At 37.0% G+C, this 17,113-nt stretch overlaps 1 protein-coding gene and 1 pseudogene across 1 annotated transcript; one reads left to right on the forward strand and one right to left on the reverse strand.

Moving 5' to 3' along the window:
* Positions 1–1,589: 1,589 nt before the first annotated feature.
* Positions 1,590–2,639, reverse strand: OR4E2 (olfactory receptor family 4 subfamily E member 2). Its single transcript, XM_039851359.1, has one exon. It carries the CDS (start codon positions 2,631–2,633, stop codon positions 1,692–1,694), a length of 942 nt encoding a protein of 313 aa, XP_039707293.1. The 5' UTR covers positions 2,634–2,639; the 3' UTR covers positions 1,590–1,691.
* A 5,217-nt stretch (positions 2,640–7,856) lies between these two features.
* On the forward strand, positions 7,857–10,006 carry LOC120593510 (Y-box-binding protein 1-like; annotated as a pseudogene).
* Positions 10,007–17,113: the final 7,107 nt, after the last annotated feature.

The following is a 17,113-nucleotide window of genomic DNA, read 5'->3' on the forward strand; positions in this document are numbered from 1 at the left end:
GTCAACCAAGGGCTGCCTCACCTTAAAAAAAAAAAAAAACTTTTAGAATGTATAAAACACAGGTGTGATATATAGCTTCCCAGAGTCAATAACCCGCAGAGGAGTACAAATCAAGAAAGTGGGATCTCTCTCAACTATACCTGTTCCTGAAAATGAGTCTGTGCCCCAAAATGTGTTCTTTTTTAAAAAAATTTATTTATTTAAATTAGCTTCAAGTATACAGTACATTGGTTAGACATCTATATAGTTCATAAAACTATCCCCCCATTTGCTCCCTCCCTTCCCTGGCCCTCCACCTAACCATCATGTTAATGCTAACTGCATTTCCTCTGCCGTGCTCTCCATCCCAGTGACCAACTATCAACTACTAATTTGTACTTCTTTAACCCTTCACCCCATTCTCCCAGCCTCCCAACCCACCTCCCCTCTGTCCGTCATGAGATTGTCCTCTATATTTGTGAGTCTGTTTTTGATTAGTTTGTTCTTTTGTTCCTTAGGTTCTGCATGTAAGTGAAATCATATGGTATTTATCTTTCTCTGTTTAATTTATTTCACTCAGCATAATAACCTCTAGATCCATCCAAGTCATTGCATATGGTAGGATTTCATTTTTTTAATGGCTGAGTAATATTCCATTGTATATATGAACCATAATTTCTTTATCTAATCGTCTATCGATGGGCATTTAGGTTGCTTCCATATCTTGGCTATTGTAAATTGTGCTGCCATGAATATCGGAGTGCATAGATCTTTACAAATTATTATTTTGATTTTCTTTGGATAACCACCCAGAAGTAGAATAGCTGTGTCAAAAGGTATATCTATTTTTAATTTTTTGAGAAACCTCCATACTGTTTTCCATAGCGGCTGTACCAATTTGCAATTCCACCAACAATGTATGAGGGTTCCTTTTTCTCCTCATCTTCACCAACACTTGTTTTTTGATTTATCGATGATAGCCATTCTGACAGGTGTGAGGTGATATCTCATTGTGGTTTTAATTTACATTTCTCTGATGGTTAGTGACCTTGAGCATCTTTTCATATGTCTATTAGCCATCTGTATTTCCTCTTTGGAGAAGTATCTGTTCAGATCTTTTGCCCATTTTTTAATTAGATTGTTTGTGTTTTTGTTGTTGAGTTGTATAAGTTCTTTATATATTTTGGATACTAACCTCTTATCAGATGTATCATTAGCAAATATATTCTCCCAAACAATTGGTTGTCTTTTTGTTTCGTCGATGGTTTCCTTTGCTGTACAAAAACTTTTTAGTTTGATGTAGACTCATTTGTTTATTTGTTTGTTTGTTCGTTTCCCTTGCCCAAAGAGATATATTCGGGACACCGGTGGAGGGTAAGAGGCTCTCGTGGGATTCATACTGAGGAAGTCTGCATTACCTGGTGCCAGAACAAGGGCTAGAAGAGTAGCCACCATCATGCCTTAGTCCGGCCCCCCTCAAAAAGTGTTCTTTTATTGGTGAAATCAGAAGCCTTCTTTAAACTTTGTTGGGTTCTTTTTCCTTACATGCTTCACCGTGATCTTTTCCTTTATATAAGTAATGGTTATCAAATCTCTCTCTTTCAAACAAAAGTCTGCCCTGCTTCATGCCATTTCACATAATGATTTTGATTCTTTACTTTTGCTCTCTCATTAAAGATATGGCCACAATTATATCTGCAATCCCACGACCATCATGTACATGATCTAGTGAAAAAAACTTGTCTCTGTCTGAGATGCTTCATAGCACTTTTTACTTCCTCATTCCTCAAACTGTAAATAAGGGGATTCAAGAAAGGGGTGACCACTGTGTAAAAGACAGATACCACCTTGTCAAGGGAGAAACTGGTGTCTGGCCGGGTGTAGATGAAGATACATGGTCCAAAAAAAAGGGCAACCACCATGAGGTGGGCTGAGCAAGTAGACAGGGCTTTCCGGCGCCCTTCAGCTGACTGTTTTCTAAGAGAAACCAGGATGACTGTATAGGAGGTGACCAAAGCCAGGAAACAGGCGAGGGAGATGGTCCCACTATTGGACACAACCAGCATGCCTGTGAGGTATGTGTCTGTACAGGCCAGCTTGATGACAGAAGGCACATCACAGAAGTAGCTATCAATAATGTTGGGGCCACAGTAAGGTAGACGAATAGTCAAGAAAGTTTGCTCCAGTGAGTGAACAGTACCCCCCAGCCAGAGAGCAAAGACAAGCTGTATGCAGACTCGCATGTTCATCACAGTGGAGTAGTGTAATGGGGTGCAGATGGCTACGTAACGATCATAGGCCATAATAGTCAGTAGAAAGATCTCAGCACAGGCAAACAGGTGTAGGAAGAAGAGCTGTGCAATGCAGTTGTCAAAAGAAATGGTCTTTCTCTTTAAAAGCAAACTCTCCAGCATCTTGGGCACAGTGACAGATGAATGGCAGATGTCAATAAAGGACAAATTGCTCAGGAAGAAATACATAGGGGTATGGAGACGTGCAGTAAAGACTATGGTAACCATGATGAGAATGTTCCCCCAGAGAGTTAGCACATATGTAGTTGAGAATGCCATGAAAAATAGTATCTCCAGTACCCAATTATCAGTAAGTCCCAAGAAGACAAATTCAGTCACTCTTGTTTGGTTTTGTGCATCCATCCAGTGAGCTTTCTAAAGGACTTGTGCGGGAATGGAGAGGGATGAAAGTTAATTTAGCTTTAATATTATAAGAATAGACCTAATTAAATTGATTCTGCATTTCTATCTGAATTGTTTATTTATTTGTAGAGCATATGGAATATAAGACAAATTTAATCATAACTGTTAAAATATACTCACCATGTATCAGGAGCCATTCCAGGCACTCTATATCCACCATTCTGCACGATGGCATAGGCATTACTGATCGTGTCTTGCAGTTGAGTTAAGTGAGCCTTACAAGAATAAATAAGTTGCCCAAAACCCTTAGCCACTAGTTAGCTGGCTCTTTTAATTTCAGTCTGATCCACAGATAATGCCAAGTTAATATTCCAAAGTACAACTCCCAGCTAAAAACATGCAATGTTTCATTTTTCCTATAAAATTAAATGTACCTTCAAAGCTTAAAACAGTCTGCTGCACATTTATTTTTCCAGTATGGCATTCCCCTTCTCTCCGGCAAAGCAAGTTACTATGCTTCAGCCATGCTACCTCCACCTATTTACTTTCTAAAACCTTTGGCCTTATTTATTATGTTTCTTCTGCTCAAAAAACATGCCCTCTAATCAAATGCACTCTCTTTACCTCATCACTGACTATTAAAATACCATGAATCTTTCAAGACCATCTCAAAAAGCAGTACCTTTAAGAAAACTTTCCTGACACAATCAAATCCTATCTCTCCCTTTGATGCTTTTTTTGTGATACTTAACTATAAAAGAAAATAAAATAAGGTATTTGTTTTCCTTTCCCATTAAATTGAAATTTTCTTAAAAAGCAATGACCATATATGACTTATCCTTCGCAGCACTTAGAATGGTTTCTTACACACAGTAGGTATGTAAAAAATATTTTTATTTGAACTGAGGTAACCTGAAAAAGAATTCAATCCTTCCTTCACAATAGAGCTAATAAGTAACTTAAAAAACATATTTTTAAAAATTTTGTAATATGCTTTTTCTCTAGGAGATATTATTGTATAAATACTAAAGTTATATTCCTCCTAATTTTCTATACTGATTGGCTGGCCAAAAAATTGTAACAAATCTTAGGAAATAATTACCACAAACCATAAAAAATATTTATATTCTTGATCCAATGATTTCATTTGTAGGAATCCCTTAAGCATCCAAACTATGGAGAAAGCTAAATACAAAAAAAAAAATTAATTACAGCGTTATTTAAAAAAAAAGTCATGGGACATTTTTTGAAGCTTGAATGAATATAGTGAAACTTGAATAGAATTGTGTGCAGCCATTAGGAACACTAGTGATAAAAGATTACAATATGAAAAAATATTGAAATATTTTTAAAAATGAGATAAAATTACTTCTACATTCTTAAAATTTTTTAAATACATATAGTGCCATGTAAATGATCAAAATACAAATAGCAGACTAGAAGAAAATATTGCAACTCACATAACCAAAAAAGGATAGTATTCCTAATATTTAAAGATCTCTTAAAATTTGATAAAGAAAAAGAGATGACAATTAAATATGGGTAAAAAAATATATGACTAGGTAAATCACAGGAAAAAATGCAAATGACAAATATGTATGAATAAAAAGATGCTCAACTTCAGAAGCAGGTGAAGAAAAACTCAACCAAATACTTTTTTTTCTCTTCAGACTAGCAAAAGAGTAAGGAGCTGAGCACTCTGTAGACTGCTTCTGGAAGCAGATATTATTAAGACCTTTTGGTAAATAATCTGGCAGCACTTCTCAAAATTTTAAATGCCTGTACCACTAACCCAGAATTTCCACTTCTAGGACTGTATTTCATAGAAATAAAAGATCTATATTTATTAAAACATTTTTAGCAAAACAAGGCACTGGAAATAAAATGAATGTTTATCAATAGAGAAAAAGGTAGATAAATTTTATGACAGCCACAATATGAAATATTATGCAGCCATTAATAAGAATGAGTTGCATCTATGTATATTGACTTAAAGCAGTGGTTCTCAATGTGGCAGCATGTTAGAACCACTTACGGGGAGGGGGAGGTTATAAATTTTGCTGCCCAGTCTTCACTCCAGACAATTAATTCAGAATATCTGGAGTTAGACCCATGAGTACTTTTAAAGTTCCTTATTGATTCCAACGTACAGTCAAGATTGCAAACTTAACTTCAATAATATATTAAGTGAAAGGAGCATATTATAATTATATTTTGAACCAGGAAGGAAGAAACGGGGGGAGAGAGAGAATGGAAGGAAGGGAAAAAAAAGAAAGAAGGAACAAAAAAAGAGGAAGGAAGGAATCAAAAGAGATTTTTATGAGTACACATACACATATATGTGTGTATATGTGTTTTAACATGTTTATACATATTCAAATATTTATTGATGAATTACTTTTGTCTGTAGTATTTATTCCTAAAAGGACAGAAGATAGGTGTTGAGGAATACACACTTATTTTAACATTGGTTACCTGTGGAAGTATAGACTTGAAAGGAATAACAAGATTTTTTTCATTTTTACATTATATTCTGTATTATTTAAATTTGTATAATAAACATGGGTTACTTTGTTTGAAAAACAAAGTATTAAAAGCATGAATAGGGGAGAAAACAAAATGGAAACAAAAATGCTGACTTCATAGGATTATGAGTTCATTTTTCCTTCTCTATGTCTAAGAGTTTATAATATGGTTGTATTTCTTAATAAAGCAATATTCTTAAAATGGGAAAGATCTTTTCTATAAACTCCTGGCCAGCAATACATTAGTAGCAGAAAACCAAGAGCTGTTTTGCTTTCAACTAGAAAGAAGAGGGCAGAGGCTCTTCATAAGAGCACGTACAATTCAAATAACTGTGACCTTTGCCTCCCTAAGCCTCAGTTTGCTGAGCTGCAAAATAGGAACTAGATGCATCTCTTCTATGTGATTAGATGTAGCAGCTGTCTAGGTCTCTGCTGAAAGATTAAAAGAGAAGTCAGGGAATGGGAAGAATCTCTGGCTTCGTTAGTGGTTCTGTGGCACAGAAAATTATCATTGGAAATTAAAGCTCAGAGCATTTATTTCTCTAAGAAAACGGAATGCAGATAAGATAAGCTTCCAAGATGTTTTATGCCTTGCCCTGCTTCTGCACAGCAGAACTGGAACTCTGTCCCAGTTCTTCTGCCTTTAGGTTTCCATCACTCAGCAGTTGCCTCCAGAGAGCTGAGCTAGATTAACTTCTAAATCTCTTTCAGTATATTGTACTTAGTTTCTTTTTTTAAAGATTTGATTCTTCATATTATATTATGATATTATCTACCTGTTTGTCAATCTAAATAGGAAAAGAAACCTCTGAGAAAGAAAACTACTCAGGTTTTAAAGGTGAAAACTGCTTAAGGTAAGAACGAAATAGCGTCCTCTTCTCTGCGTACAGAGAAAGCACTCAACAGCACTTCCCCCATATGGTACAAGAATGTAATCATAGTGAGTTATGTCCCAGAGAGTGACACTGAGTAGGAAAGCCCAGGGGAAGAGAAGTATCACATCTCAGCTGTACTGTAGTCTTTCATGTCTTCTCCAGAATGGCCCAAATCTAATCTGTGTGCTGACTTTTAGAGCACAAAAATGACAGGCTTTCTCTGGTAGTAATAAGGACTGCTTTGCTTTAAAATCCAGGGACCAAACAAGTATAGACTGAATGGTCCACCTGCCAGTGGAAGAGACCCATACTTTCTTTGGAAGGTTGTATCATTTTCAATAGTCAGTACCTAGTGAGGCACTGAGCTAGGGATGCAAATACAAAGATGCAAAGGGAAGTGATGGTCTTAATCCTTCCCAACCCCCAAATTCCATAATCCTATGAATCTTTTGATAATTAGAAAAAGAAACAGGTGCTGTGGCAAAATCTAAAAGGCGACAAGTCGCAATCTTAGGCATTTAACGGAGGAATCTTGGAGAATGTATGTATTTGTGGGGAGTGTGTGTGTGTGCGCGCGCACGTAGATTCTTTCATAGAAAGCAATACACTGAAGATATACACTGAGGCCTGAGACAGAAGAAAGGTCAAAACAATTCTCATAAGTTAAAATGCCTTCTATTAAACTTCTAAACACCACACACTTATGCAATATATTAGACAAGTGATGAGAAGAGTCCCGCTCAGTACAATGTACATGTATAAATACATGTGCCTCCCCACAAAAAGTGTGGCAAGCAATGAAAGTGAAGAGCTGGTAAAACTTACCAATTTTTTCAAATTATACAGGGGTAATTTTGTTCATTGTTATAATATTATAATATTCTTTCATCCATTTCTTTCATAATTCTTTCTAATAAGGAACAGAGAGAAAGCAAAATTAAGAACACAAAATTAAAAACACTCTGATTTGGACATTAGCAACTGGTTTTCTTTTTAAATATTTCCACCCTTTTAATGTTAGTTCCTGGATTTTTCAATCCTTTTATTCCCTGTAAAATTTGCATTTATCCTCTTGCCTTCCTCTGGCCAGGTAAAGTAGAAATAAGCCTACTTGTCATTTCCACTTTAATCAGTAACTACCATGACACCATTAGAATCATTACATTTGAACCGGTTCCAACAAACATTTACTATAAAAGGAAAGTAGTCATTTTTAGTTAATATAAATAGCATACTTTAAAAGATATGACCTGATACTAACTTTAAACATAAAATTTTGTATCGTAAAAATATAAAAGTGTTCTGATTGTGATAATCATGTCACAATGTATGCATATATCAAAGCATCACAACGTTACTTTAAATATATGCAATTTTTATTTGTCAATTATACCTCAATAAAGCTGGGAGAAAATAAAATATAAAAGTTTCAAAGGAGTTGTGTCAAATCAAAGCCAGTTAGTGTTTGGTTCTATTCTTGTCCTGCTAAACTAATAAACATTATCAAGTGAAGACTTACTTTGTGAGTTAATATATCTAAAAATTTGAATTCTGCTTCCTTTTACTCCTTTAACCAACTCATCTATCATATCTCTGGGTGCACTTGGCTAGTCGCTTGGTTTTATTTTCATTATCTGGAAAGTAGGTAAAAATTTTATCCCTTTAATTATTGCAATAGTTAATTTTATATGTCAACTTAGCTAGGTCACGGCACCCAGTTGTATAGTGAAATACCAGTCTAGATGTTGTTGTGAAGGTATTTTTTAAATGTGATTAACATTTTAATTAGTAGACTTTGGATAAAACAGATTACCCTCCATAATATGGGTAGGCCTAATACAATCAGTGGAAGGCCTTAAAAGAAAAGACTGAGGTCCCCGGGAGAAGGAATCCTGCCTCCAGATTGTCTTCAGACTCATGACTGTAAGACTGAATCCTGCCAGAATTTCCAGGCTGTGCCCTGTAAACTTCAGATTTGCCAGGCCTTACATTCTCATAAGCCGATTCCTTAAAATAAATCTCTGTCTCTCTTTCTCTCTCCACGTACATATAATTTATTCTGATAGATAGATAGATAGATAGATAGATAGATAGATAGATAGATAGATAGATAGATCAGTCCTATTGGCTATGTTTCTCTGGAGAACCTAATACAATTACCTTCCTTGCAATCATCTTAAAGATGGAAATGTGGTTTAGGTTTATGAAGGTGTAGGTATATGGAAAAACCAGTATTCATTCATCACTCTCAAAAGATAAACTTTCTTAGAACATCTTTGTATCTCCTCTCTCCCTCCATCAACGTTACCTAAATAACTAACAATAATCGTTATCACTCTATGAAGGTGAAGCAAAAAGAGGATAGGAAAATTCAGTGTTATCAAATCCAATCAATCAACCTAGCAGCTCTATTAAACTCTGGCTGTCTTTTAAAGGTCAAAGCAACATTTTTCAACGTATAATCAGTAACATTTATAGACTTATCTTGTTTATTTAAAATAGATTTTCCACTGACATCAAACACTTACTATAAACTCCTGTGCCTCCTCCAATGACTCATTTCTCCTTTTATAGAAGCCTGGGATGTAAAATCACAAAATTCTGCACAGAATAGATTTCAGACTTGAAAACTTTGGGATTTTTATCTGTCTGGCATAGGATTTTAAAGTGATCATTGCATGACTATAATTGAACTTGCCATCAATGAACACTCAAGGGTATTATTAAAAGTTTTCCATTTCAATGAATTTCTAGTTATTAATCTCATTCATTTAACAATTTAATAAGTGGACAACAAAACCAGCAGCCTCCAAATATGGAAGAGTTCCAAACTTTGGCAATTAGCATGACATCAGTTTGTTTGGCCACTATACTAATCACTGCAATACACACCAGGGATTCAAAGGCCACTGACAAGTGAAATCTCACCCATGAATAATTGAATAATGAGTAAATTGGTACCAATCCATGTGCTTCCAAAATGCCCAATATACAGCCTGGAACTAACTTAATTTCCAGAAATATCTGATTCAAAACCTCCTCATTTGTCTTTTCTGCTGCTTGAATATAAGTTCAAAGCAAAAATATATAATCTGCACTTTACAGATTGTCTGCTTGAGGTAACCTCTTTTAATAGTGCAAAAATGTCAAGGTATTTTATAAACAGTTTTTAAATCTCCTTAAAATAGTTTTGACTACTTAAAGCAAAAAAATAATAACAAAACATTGTGGAATTTGTAACATGAAGGATTAAAATATATGAAAATAATAACAAGAAGGCTAGGAGGAAGAAAATGGCAGTTTGAAAGATTTTTATAATATACAGGAGAGACTGTGGAGTTTGATGTTGATGAGAAAAGGGTGTGGGAGCAGTAAATGTTATAAGCCCTGGTGGAGTTCCACCAGTGCAAGGCAGTCAATATGCAGCAAACTGTAACCACTATAGATGCTATCCACATGGTAGGGGTCCTCCATGCAATTACCAGAATTACCAGAACAGTGAGAGTAGGGAAAAGGAGGTATGGGAGAATGCCTCGAAGGCCAGGCTCAACAGTGCCAACCCTACCTCAGGCCACAGTTCTTACCTTACTACATTCAGAGACCCCATGAGCAACAACCACACTATTCCAACTCTCTAGTGCAGGAAGAAGTGATGGAGGGTATTGACAACCGGGGTGCAGGAGAACAAGGTAGACCAGTGAGACAAAATATGTATCAGAGTTATAGATCATAATTTCTCAGGGGCCCTTCTAACCAAAGGCAGCACAAAGAGGATAGCAATAAAGAAGAGAAGGAAAATCAAGGAGATAAGACCCAAGGTCAGCATCCACCTCAACATTATTACCACCACAACTTCAATTACCTTTGCGGATGTCCAGAAAACCCTCAACCACAACATGGAAAAGAGACAAAAGCAGCTGATTCACCAGCTGAGAATTTATCCACTTCTGAAGCTGAGAAGGGCCTGGCCTGAATAAAGGTTAGCTTACCACCTTTACCATCATCTGGTTCAGTCATCCAAAAAGAATAAATGAATACAAAATTCCAGTAATAAGAAAAAAACAAAATTTTGAAGCTAAAGACCTTAAGTGCTTGCTTTTTGCCCATTGACCAAACGCTAGAACTATTCACATTATCTATACAGTTTGGGGGGTTTTTTTAATTTATTTATTTTAATTAGTTTCAAGTATATAGTACATTGGTTAGACATCTATACAGTTTGTAAAACGATACCCCAAATTGCTCTCTCCCTCCCCTGACCCTCCACCTAGCCAGCATGTTAATGCTACTTGCATTCCCTATGCCATGCTCCCCATCGCCATAACCATCCATCAGCTACTAATTTGTACTTCTTTAATCCTTCACTCTATTCTCCCAGGCCCCCATACCCCCCTCCCTTCTGTCTGTCACCAAATTGTCCACTATGTTTGTGAGTCTGTTTTTGATTAGTTTGTTCTTTTTATTCCTCAGATTCTACATATAAGTGAAATTATATCATGTTTATCTTTTTCTGTCCATCAAGGCAATATCTTTTTCCATCCCCTTCCTTTTAGTCTGTGTGTGTCTTTTAATCTGAAGTGAGTCTCTTGTAGGCAGCATATGTAGGGGTCTTTCAGCCACTCTATCTTTTGGTTGGAGCACTTAATTCTTTTCCATTTCAGGTACTTATTGATAGGAATGTAGTTGTTACCATTTTTTATTCCTGTTTTTGATAAAGGTTTTTTTCTCCTTAAAGAAGTTCCTCCAACATTTCCTGTAATTCAGGCTTGGTGGTGATCAATTCCTATAGCTTATTATTGCCTGGGAAGCTCTTTATCTGTCCTTCAACTCTAAATGATAGCGTTGCTGGATAAAGTATTCTTGGGTCTTCATCCTGTCGAATATTTTTTTGCCAAGCCCTTCTGTCCTGCATAGTTTCTTTTGAGAAATCAGCTGCCAGTCTTATGTTATAGGTTTTCCCTTATAAGTAATTATCTGTTTTTCTCTTGCTGCTTTTAATATTCTTTCTTTGTATTTAACCTTTGGTATTTTAATTATGATGTGTCTTGGTGTGAGCCTCTTTGGATCCCTGATTTCTGGAATTCTCTGAGCTTCCTGGGGTTTTATGTCCATTTCCTTCACCAGGTTAGGGAAGTTTTCCATCATTATTTCTTCAAACAGCTGTTCAACATCTTGATTTTCTTCAGTTATGCCAATCAGACAGAATTTGAACCCTTAATAGTGTCCCCTATTCTTCTTAAATTATTTTTATAGTCTTGTCATCTTATCTCTTGCCATTCTGATTGTGTGTCCTTGGTTTTCCCATCCTTTAGATAAGGCATTTGATCCTTTTTTAAATTCACTTTGATTATTCCTTTATTTATTCCATTTAATATACTTCTCATCTCAGATAATATGTTCTTCATTTCAGACTGGTTCTCTTTTATAATTGCCATTTCCATTTTTATACTTTTTATCTCTTTATTGAAGTTCTCACTGAATTTAACCAAAAGTTCATTGAGCATTTTTATAACCAGTGTTTTGAGCTCTGCATCTCCTAGATTACTTGACTCTATTATATCTGGATCTCTGTTCTGTTCTCTCTTATGTTTTCTGCTTCTTTGTCTTCCCCTTTTGGCTGCCTTTCTGTGTTTGTTTCTATGTGCTAAACAAAGCTCCTATGTCTCCTGGTCTTATTAGCATGGATTTGTGAAGCAGGTGACCTGTCCTAAAAGGAGTTCAGATGCAGGCCAAACTTAGCCCTAGCCTCTGCCCCTCCAGGGCCACCAGTTAAGATTCAGCAAGCAATCCACAGATGCTGTGCTTATATATAGTTGCCTCAAAAGGCCACACCAGAAATGGAGGCTGCCTCCAGTGTGAGTCTCAACAAGGAGCACCTGACTCTCTGAGGATACACCTGGATGTGGCTTAGGTGGGCTCACGAGTTAGGGGAGGCGGCGTTTCAGGGAATCCTCTGGGCAGAGCAACCTCTGTTTAATGACGTCACATCTATGGCAGCACTGTGTCCACACACTGGGAAGGAGGAGTGTTCAACAGGGAACAATGGATACCACCGGCACTTCTGTACAGAGCAAGTCTCACCTCAGCCCTCACTCTGACAATCTCTCCTTGAAAGTTCCTGGTGCCCCCGCACGCAGCCTAATTGGCACTGGTGCTCTGAACAAACAGGTTCGTCACCGGAAAATCCGCTCGCTGACACGGCCCCTTTAAAAGGCTTTTACCGCTGCCGCAGCCTCCATCTCACTCAGCCACTGGAGACTGGGCAGCCCCGTGTCCTCATCTCGTCCTATCTTCTGCTGTTGCAAAGTGATTTTTTGGATTTCTCCTTAGTTGTATGACTTGTTTATCTAGATCCGATGCTTTTTCCTTGCTGCTGCTCCTTATTTCCATCACAACTTTGATTTGGTTGCCAGAGAAATGAAGAGCTCTATCATCTACACCATTTGTTTTTCCTATCCAGTTTGGGGTTTTTAATATTTTTACCTAAAGATATCTCTTTTGGGTAATAATGACAAATTTGCTTTTTTTAAGCCTGGTTTTTCTCAATATACCTTTAAAGTCTTTCAAATTGTTTTATATCTGGTCAAGTTGAGATTTTTAAGAGCTTCATTTTTAATTTGTAATAAAAGTTTATAAGTCAATTCTTTAAAAAGTCAACTGTGATGTTATGATTTAAAATAAGAAATATATATCTGGGCTTTGTCCCCTTTTCTGGCAACTCAGAGTTTTTATACAGTCTTATGTCTTTTATTGGCTGTGTGGTAGGTAGAATTTCAAGGAATGGCTCCAAAATTCCATGACCTAATCCCCAGGACTTTGAATGAAATATCACTCTGTTGATTATGTTGTGTTATATGACACAGCTGACCTTAAAAAAGGCAGAATTCTAGGTAGGCCTAACCTATTCACAAGAGACCCTTAAAAGCACCTGAATTTGTCTGGTGGCAGAGAAAGAAGGCAGAAGATGAAGCTCAAAGATTCCACACATGAGAAGGACTTGAAATGCTATTGCTGATTTAAAGATGGAGGGGATCACATGAGAAAGAATGCAGGTGACCTTAAGAAGCTGAAGATGCCGCCAGGCCATAAACAGCCAGGAAATGAGGACCTCAGTCCTACAAGTGCAAGGAACTTGATTGAAGACCCTGAGCTCTAGACGAGAACTCAGCCAGCCAACACCTTGACTTGTAATATCCTAAGCATGGAAGCAGTTGAAACTGCCTGAACTTCTGACCTACAGGACTATAAGTAAATATATGGGTATTGTGATAATTTGTTATACAGCAACAGAAACTAACACATCTTTAAAAAATATCATTGGTCATAACTTGCTTAAGGTTGTTGCCCATATTTTGCCCTAATGAATAGCGCTTCTATGTAAACATTACACACTCCAAAATTCAAAGCCCCTAAACCTCATTTCTAGCCTTACTCTCTTTCAGTGAGAGCTCAAAAATGGAATTATCCAGTAAAAGGAATGTGAACATTTTAATGGCCTTGATTCAAAATGTCAGGTTGCTTTCTAACATGACTATGTCTGTCAAGATTCCATCAAAAGTTCACCAAAAGAGAATTTTGTTTAATCTTTGATTCCAAACAAATTATGTAACATATGACCAACTACCTTATTTTAACTTGGGGCAGCCCTCATTTTTGATACCCAAGTAACCTACAATTTGACCTTCCAAGTTCTGGTCAGCTTAATTATAGGGGGACAAAACCACAACAATAATTATTTATTTTCTAAACCTAGCTGACAGTAGGCTGTAACATTTAATGAACTTAATTGTAAAATTGAAGACAATACAAGGGAATTACAAGGCAGGAAAGGAAGATCTTAAAATAGACTGCAAATCTAAGCAGTCTGATTCTCAAGTCCCTGTCTTAACTCACCACAGGCATACACTTAGGAAATATAACTTCCCACTGCCATGGCTGCCTTGAATTCTGGTGCAGCTGAAGGGGCCTCATAGTCACCGTGTCTCTCACAGCACAGAGGTAAGAGGCAGAGTCTTTCATCTGGAGCTCCTTCAGAAGGAGGTAACTGTACGTCTCAGAGCGACTAAGGAATGAAAAAAAATGACCTCTCTTCTCCAAACCATCCAGAACATTGTAAGAGAGAAATATGGGTGCTCTGCCATCATGTTGTTGGTACCAAGACAGCCCATTGAACCCAGAAGTCTGGTATGTGCAGTTGACCTGGACAGAGGCTCCTTCCATAGCCACCAATTCAGAGGGCTGCTGGATATCTTGTCCCATGGTGCCTATAAGAAGACACATAACCGTTACTAAGGAAGCACTCCTAGAAGCCGCATCATTATTTAAAAAGTTAGTTTCCATGTAGTCACAAAAAAAACTGCCACTGATGGAGAAGTTCCTTAGATAGAAATAAATGGTGATAGAAAGAGGAGCAGGAGGAGGACAAGGACGGGACAAAGACAAGGTCAAAGATGATACATAAAGAAAATATGCATCAGGAAAGACTCTTAGTACAAGTGTGAGAAGTTACAATCATTTCCTTTAGCTGCAAGAAAATTATTTTGAAAATTCCCAGCAATGTTTCCTATTGATTTGAGACTTACCTCCCATTGTCAGAAAAACGTAAAGAAGGAAAACTCCCCACATCTTCTGGACACCACGAGCCAGGCGATGTATCCCAGTCTCTGAGCCACTGGAGCCAGTAGAAGGTCAACACCCTTACTGTGGATGCAAAACCCAGAAGAAACACAAAGGGCGGAACTCCTTCCCCAGAGCAGCTCTGGGTTCCCTTACAGGAGTGTCTTCACATGAATATTGTCTACAGATGAATCCACAGGTTTTAGCCCAAGTGATTCTGTGAACATTGAACAACAATGATGAGAAATGGGGAATAACATAAAGCAAATGCAGAAGAGATCAATTTCTCTATACTGAGTTTCTGTTTCTCAAAGTAGGAGAAATGAAAACGGATGTGATTAGAGGTAGGTTATATACACGATGTGTGTTGGGGTGGGGGGGCAGTGGTGATGGTGGTGATATTTATGACAGTACGGAAGAGATGGGAGGGTTTTTCTACTATCTAAAAGTATTTCCCAATGGGCAATGAGATGGGTTGTGTGTTTTTTTATTTTTTTTGAGATGTTTTTAAAAAGACCTAAAGAAATACAATATACATCTATCTGTGCATATGTATGAATATAGAGGAAGAAATATGAAACAACAAAGGAAACTAGTCACTTCAGAAAGGTGAGATTTAAAGGAAATGGTGAGAATGTTAACCTTTTCTTACACATCTGTTTTGTTTGACTTGTAATTTTTATGTAATAAAATGAGTACTTGAAAGAAGGAAATGGAAGGGAAAAAAGGAGGAAGAAAAGAAAACTAGAAGAAAAAATAAGAAAGGAAAGAAGGAAGGAAAGAAAGAAAGAAGAAGGGAAGAAGGCGGAAGGGAGAAAGGTAGCTATATTTCAAACTATTTCCAAATTGTCACAAAAGGAAATTATATCTTTTGACACATAGTTTTCTCAAGCTAATGTACAGTATCTTTGCTCAAGGAATTTATATCCCTCATGAGCCCTCTGGATTTATTATTTCTATTTATTCCATATAACAGACACAGTACAGTACTTGGTTTTAACACAGATAATACTGTCATCTTGTGGCCAGATGTCACATTGCACCTTAAACACACACACACACACACACACACACACACACACGCACACTCACGCACGTGCACTCACAAACACCTTAGTAATTTAGAATTAAAAAGAATCTTAGAAATTACACAGTCTTTGTCTGGCTCTATCATTTTACAGTGGAGCCTCCTGAAGATTATATCACACTCCAGCCATTATTTCTTCATTCCTAGCCAGTTGCTTAGTATTACTCAGATTAACATTAACTTTTATAAAATAAATAAACGAATACCTACTCAAAGCTACTTGCACTAGATCTGCGCATGCATGTGAAAATCAATTTGATATCAGATCAACTCCTGGTAACTTTAAATCAGAGGTTCATATTCAAAAGCGCAGCTCTTTTTTCTGCTCACAGCATCCAATATGTGTGGCTATTTCTCTTATTCATTCATTCAAAAGCATTTCTTGGGATCTACTATGTGCCAAGCATTGTGCTAGTGTTGGGGATTCCACAGTGAGCAAACCAACATTCAAGAGAAGGGAGACAATAAACAGGTAAATGAGTAAATATTGTGTGCCAGATAATGTTAAGTGCTATGGAGAAAAATAAGATGGCAAAGGGGAAAGAAGGTCAAGGTGGATCTCACTGATTAAGTGACGTTTGAACAGAAACCAGAAAGGATGATGGAAGGACCTCTGATGGATATTTGGGAAGACAGTAATCAATAGAGACCCCATAACAGCTCTAAGAAACTGGAAGTCATCCAGACCTGTTCTGACAAGATTATTCCCCACAGCCTCCTGTCCAGAGATCTTCTAGAATCATTTGTAGATGCTCTCTCCCTCAAAATAAAATAATGAGGATTTAGGGAGGGAAGATCTCATTAGAGAAATACTTTAGAGTAGAATTTCCCCTGAGGTTAGAATTTTTCTTCAAATCTCTTGACAGTGTTTTCTTTCTTTCTTTTATTTGGAGCAACAGAGGCAACAGCTGATGAAAACCAACATGAAATATGACTCAAGCGATATAGAAGTCAGACTCCTCAAAGAGCCCTGAAATGCAGATGCTCTCAGAGATTCTGAATGCTTATTTGCCAGGTGAACTCCTGAAAGAATTCTAAGGCCTTTCCAAAACAGACATGGGAGCCCTTTACAATAAGCTAGACTGAATCTCTGAAGGACATCTCTCCATCTGCTGGACCATTCCACTCAAGGGCAGCCTCCTCCACAAGTTCGCAGCTCTGTACATGTGAGTCTAAGAGGATGGAAAAGCAATCCTGAAACCAGCTCCATTCAGAATAAGGCCAGAGACCAATTTTGAAACTTTAAAATTGTTCTGTTATTTTGTTCAAATGCTAATTTAACCTGTCTCTTTTCTCTATCTTCTTCCCAGAACTCTTTCGCAAACTGCTAGAATTGAGTTCCTTTTTCCAAACTTAGGAAATTTCTTTTTGTATTGA

Source organism: Pteropus medius, unplaced genomic scaffold (genome assembly GCF_902729225.1).
Source record: "Pteropus medius unplaced genomic scaffold, Ma_sr-lr_union100, whole genome shotgun sequence".
In the NCBI taxonomy this organism is placed as follows: Eukaryota; Metazoa; Chordata; class Mammalia; order Chiroptera; family Pteropodidae; genus Pteropus; species Pteropus medius.

What these genes read in the sequence shown, in the direction of transcription:
- OR4E2 (XM_039851359.1), bottom strand. Translation starts at nt 2,633, where the DNA reads ATGGATGCACAAAACCAAACAAGAGTGACTGAATTTGTCTTCTTGGGA.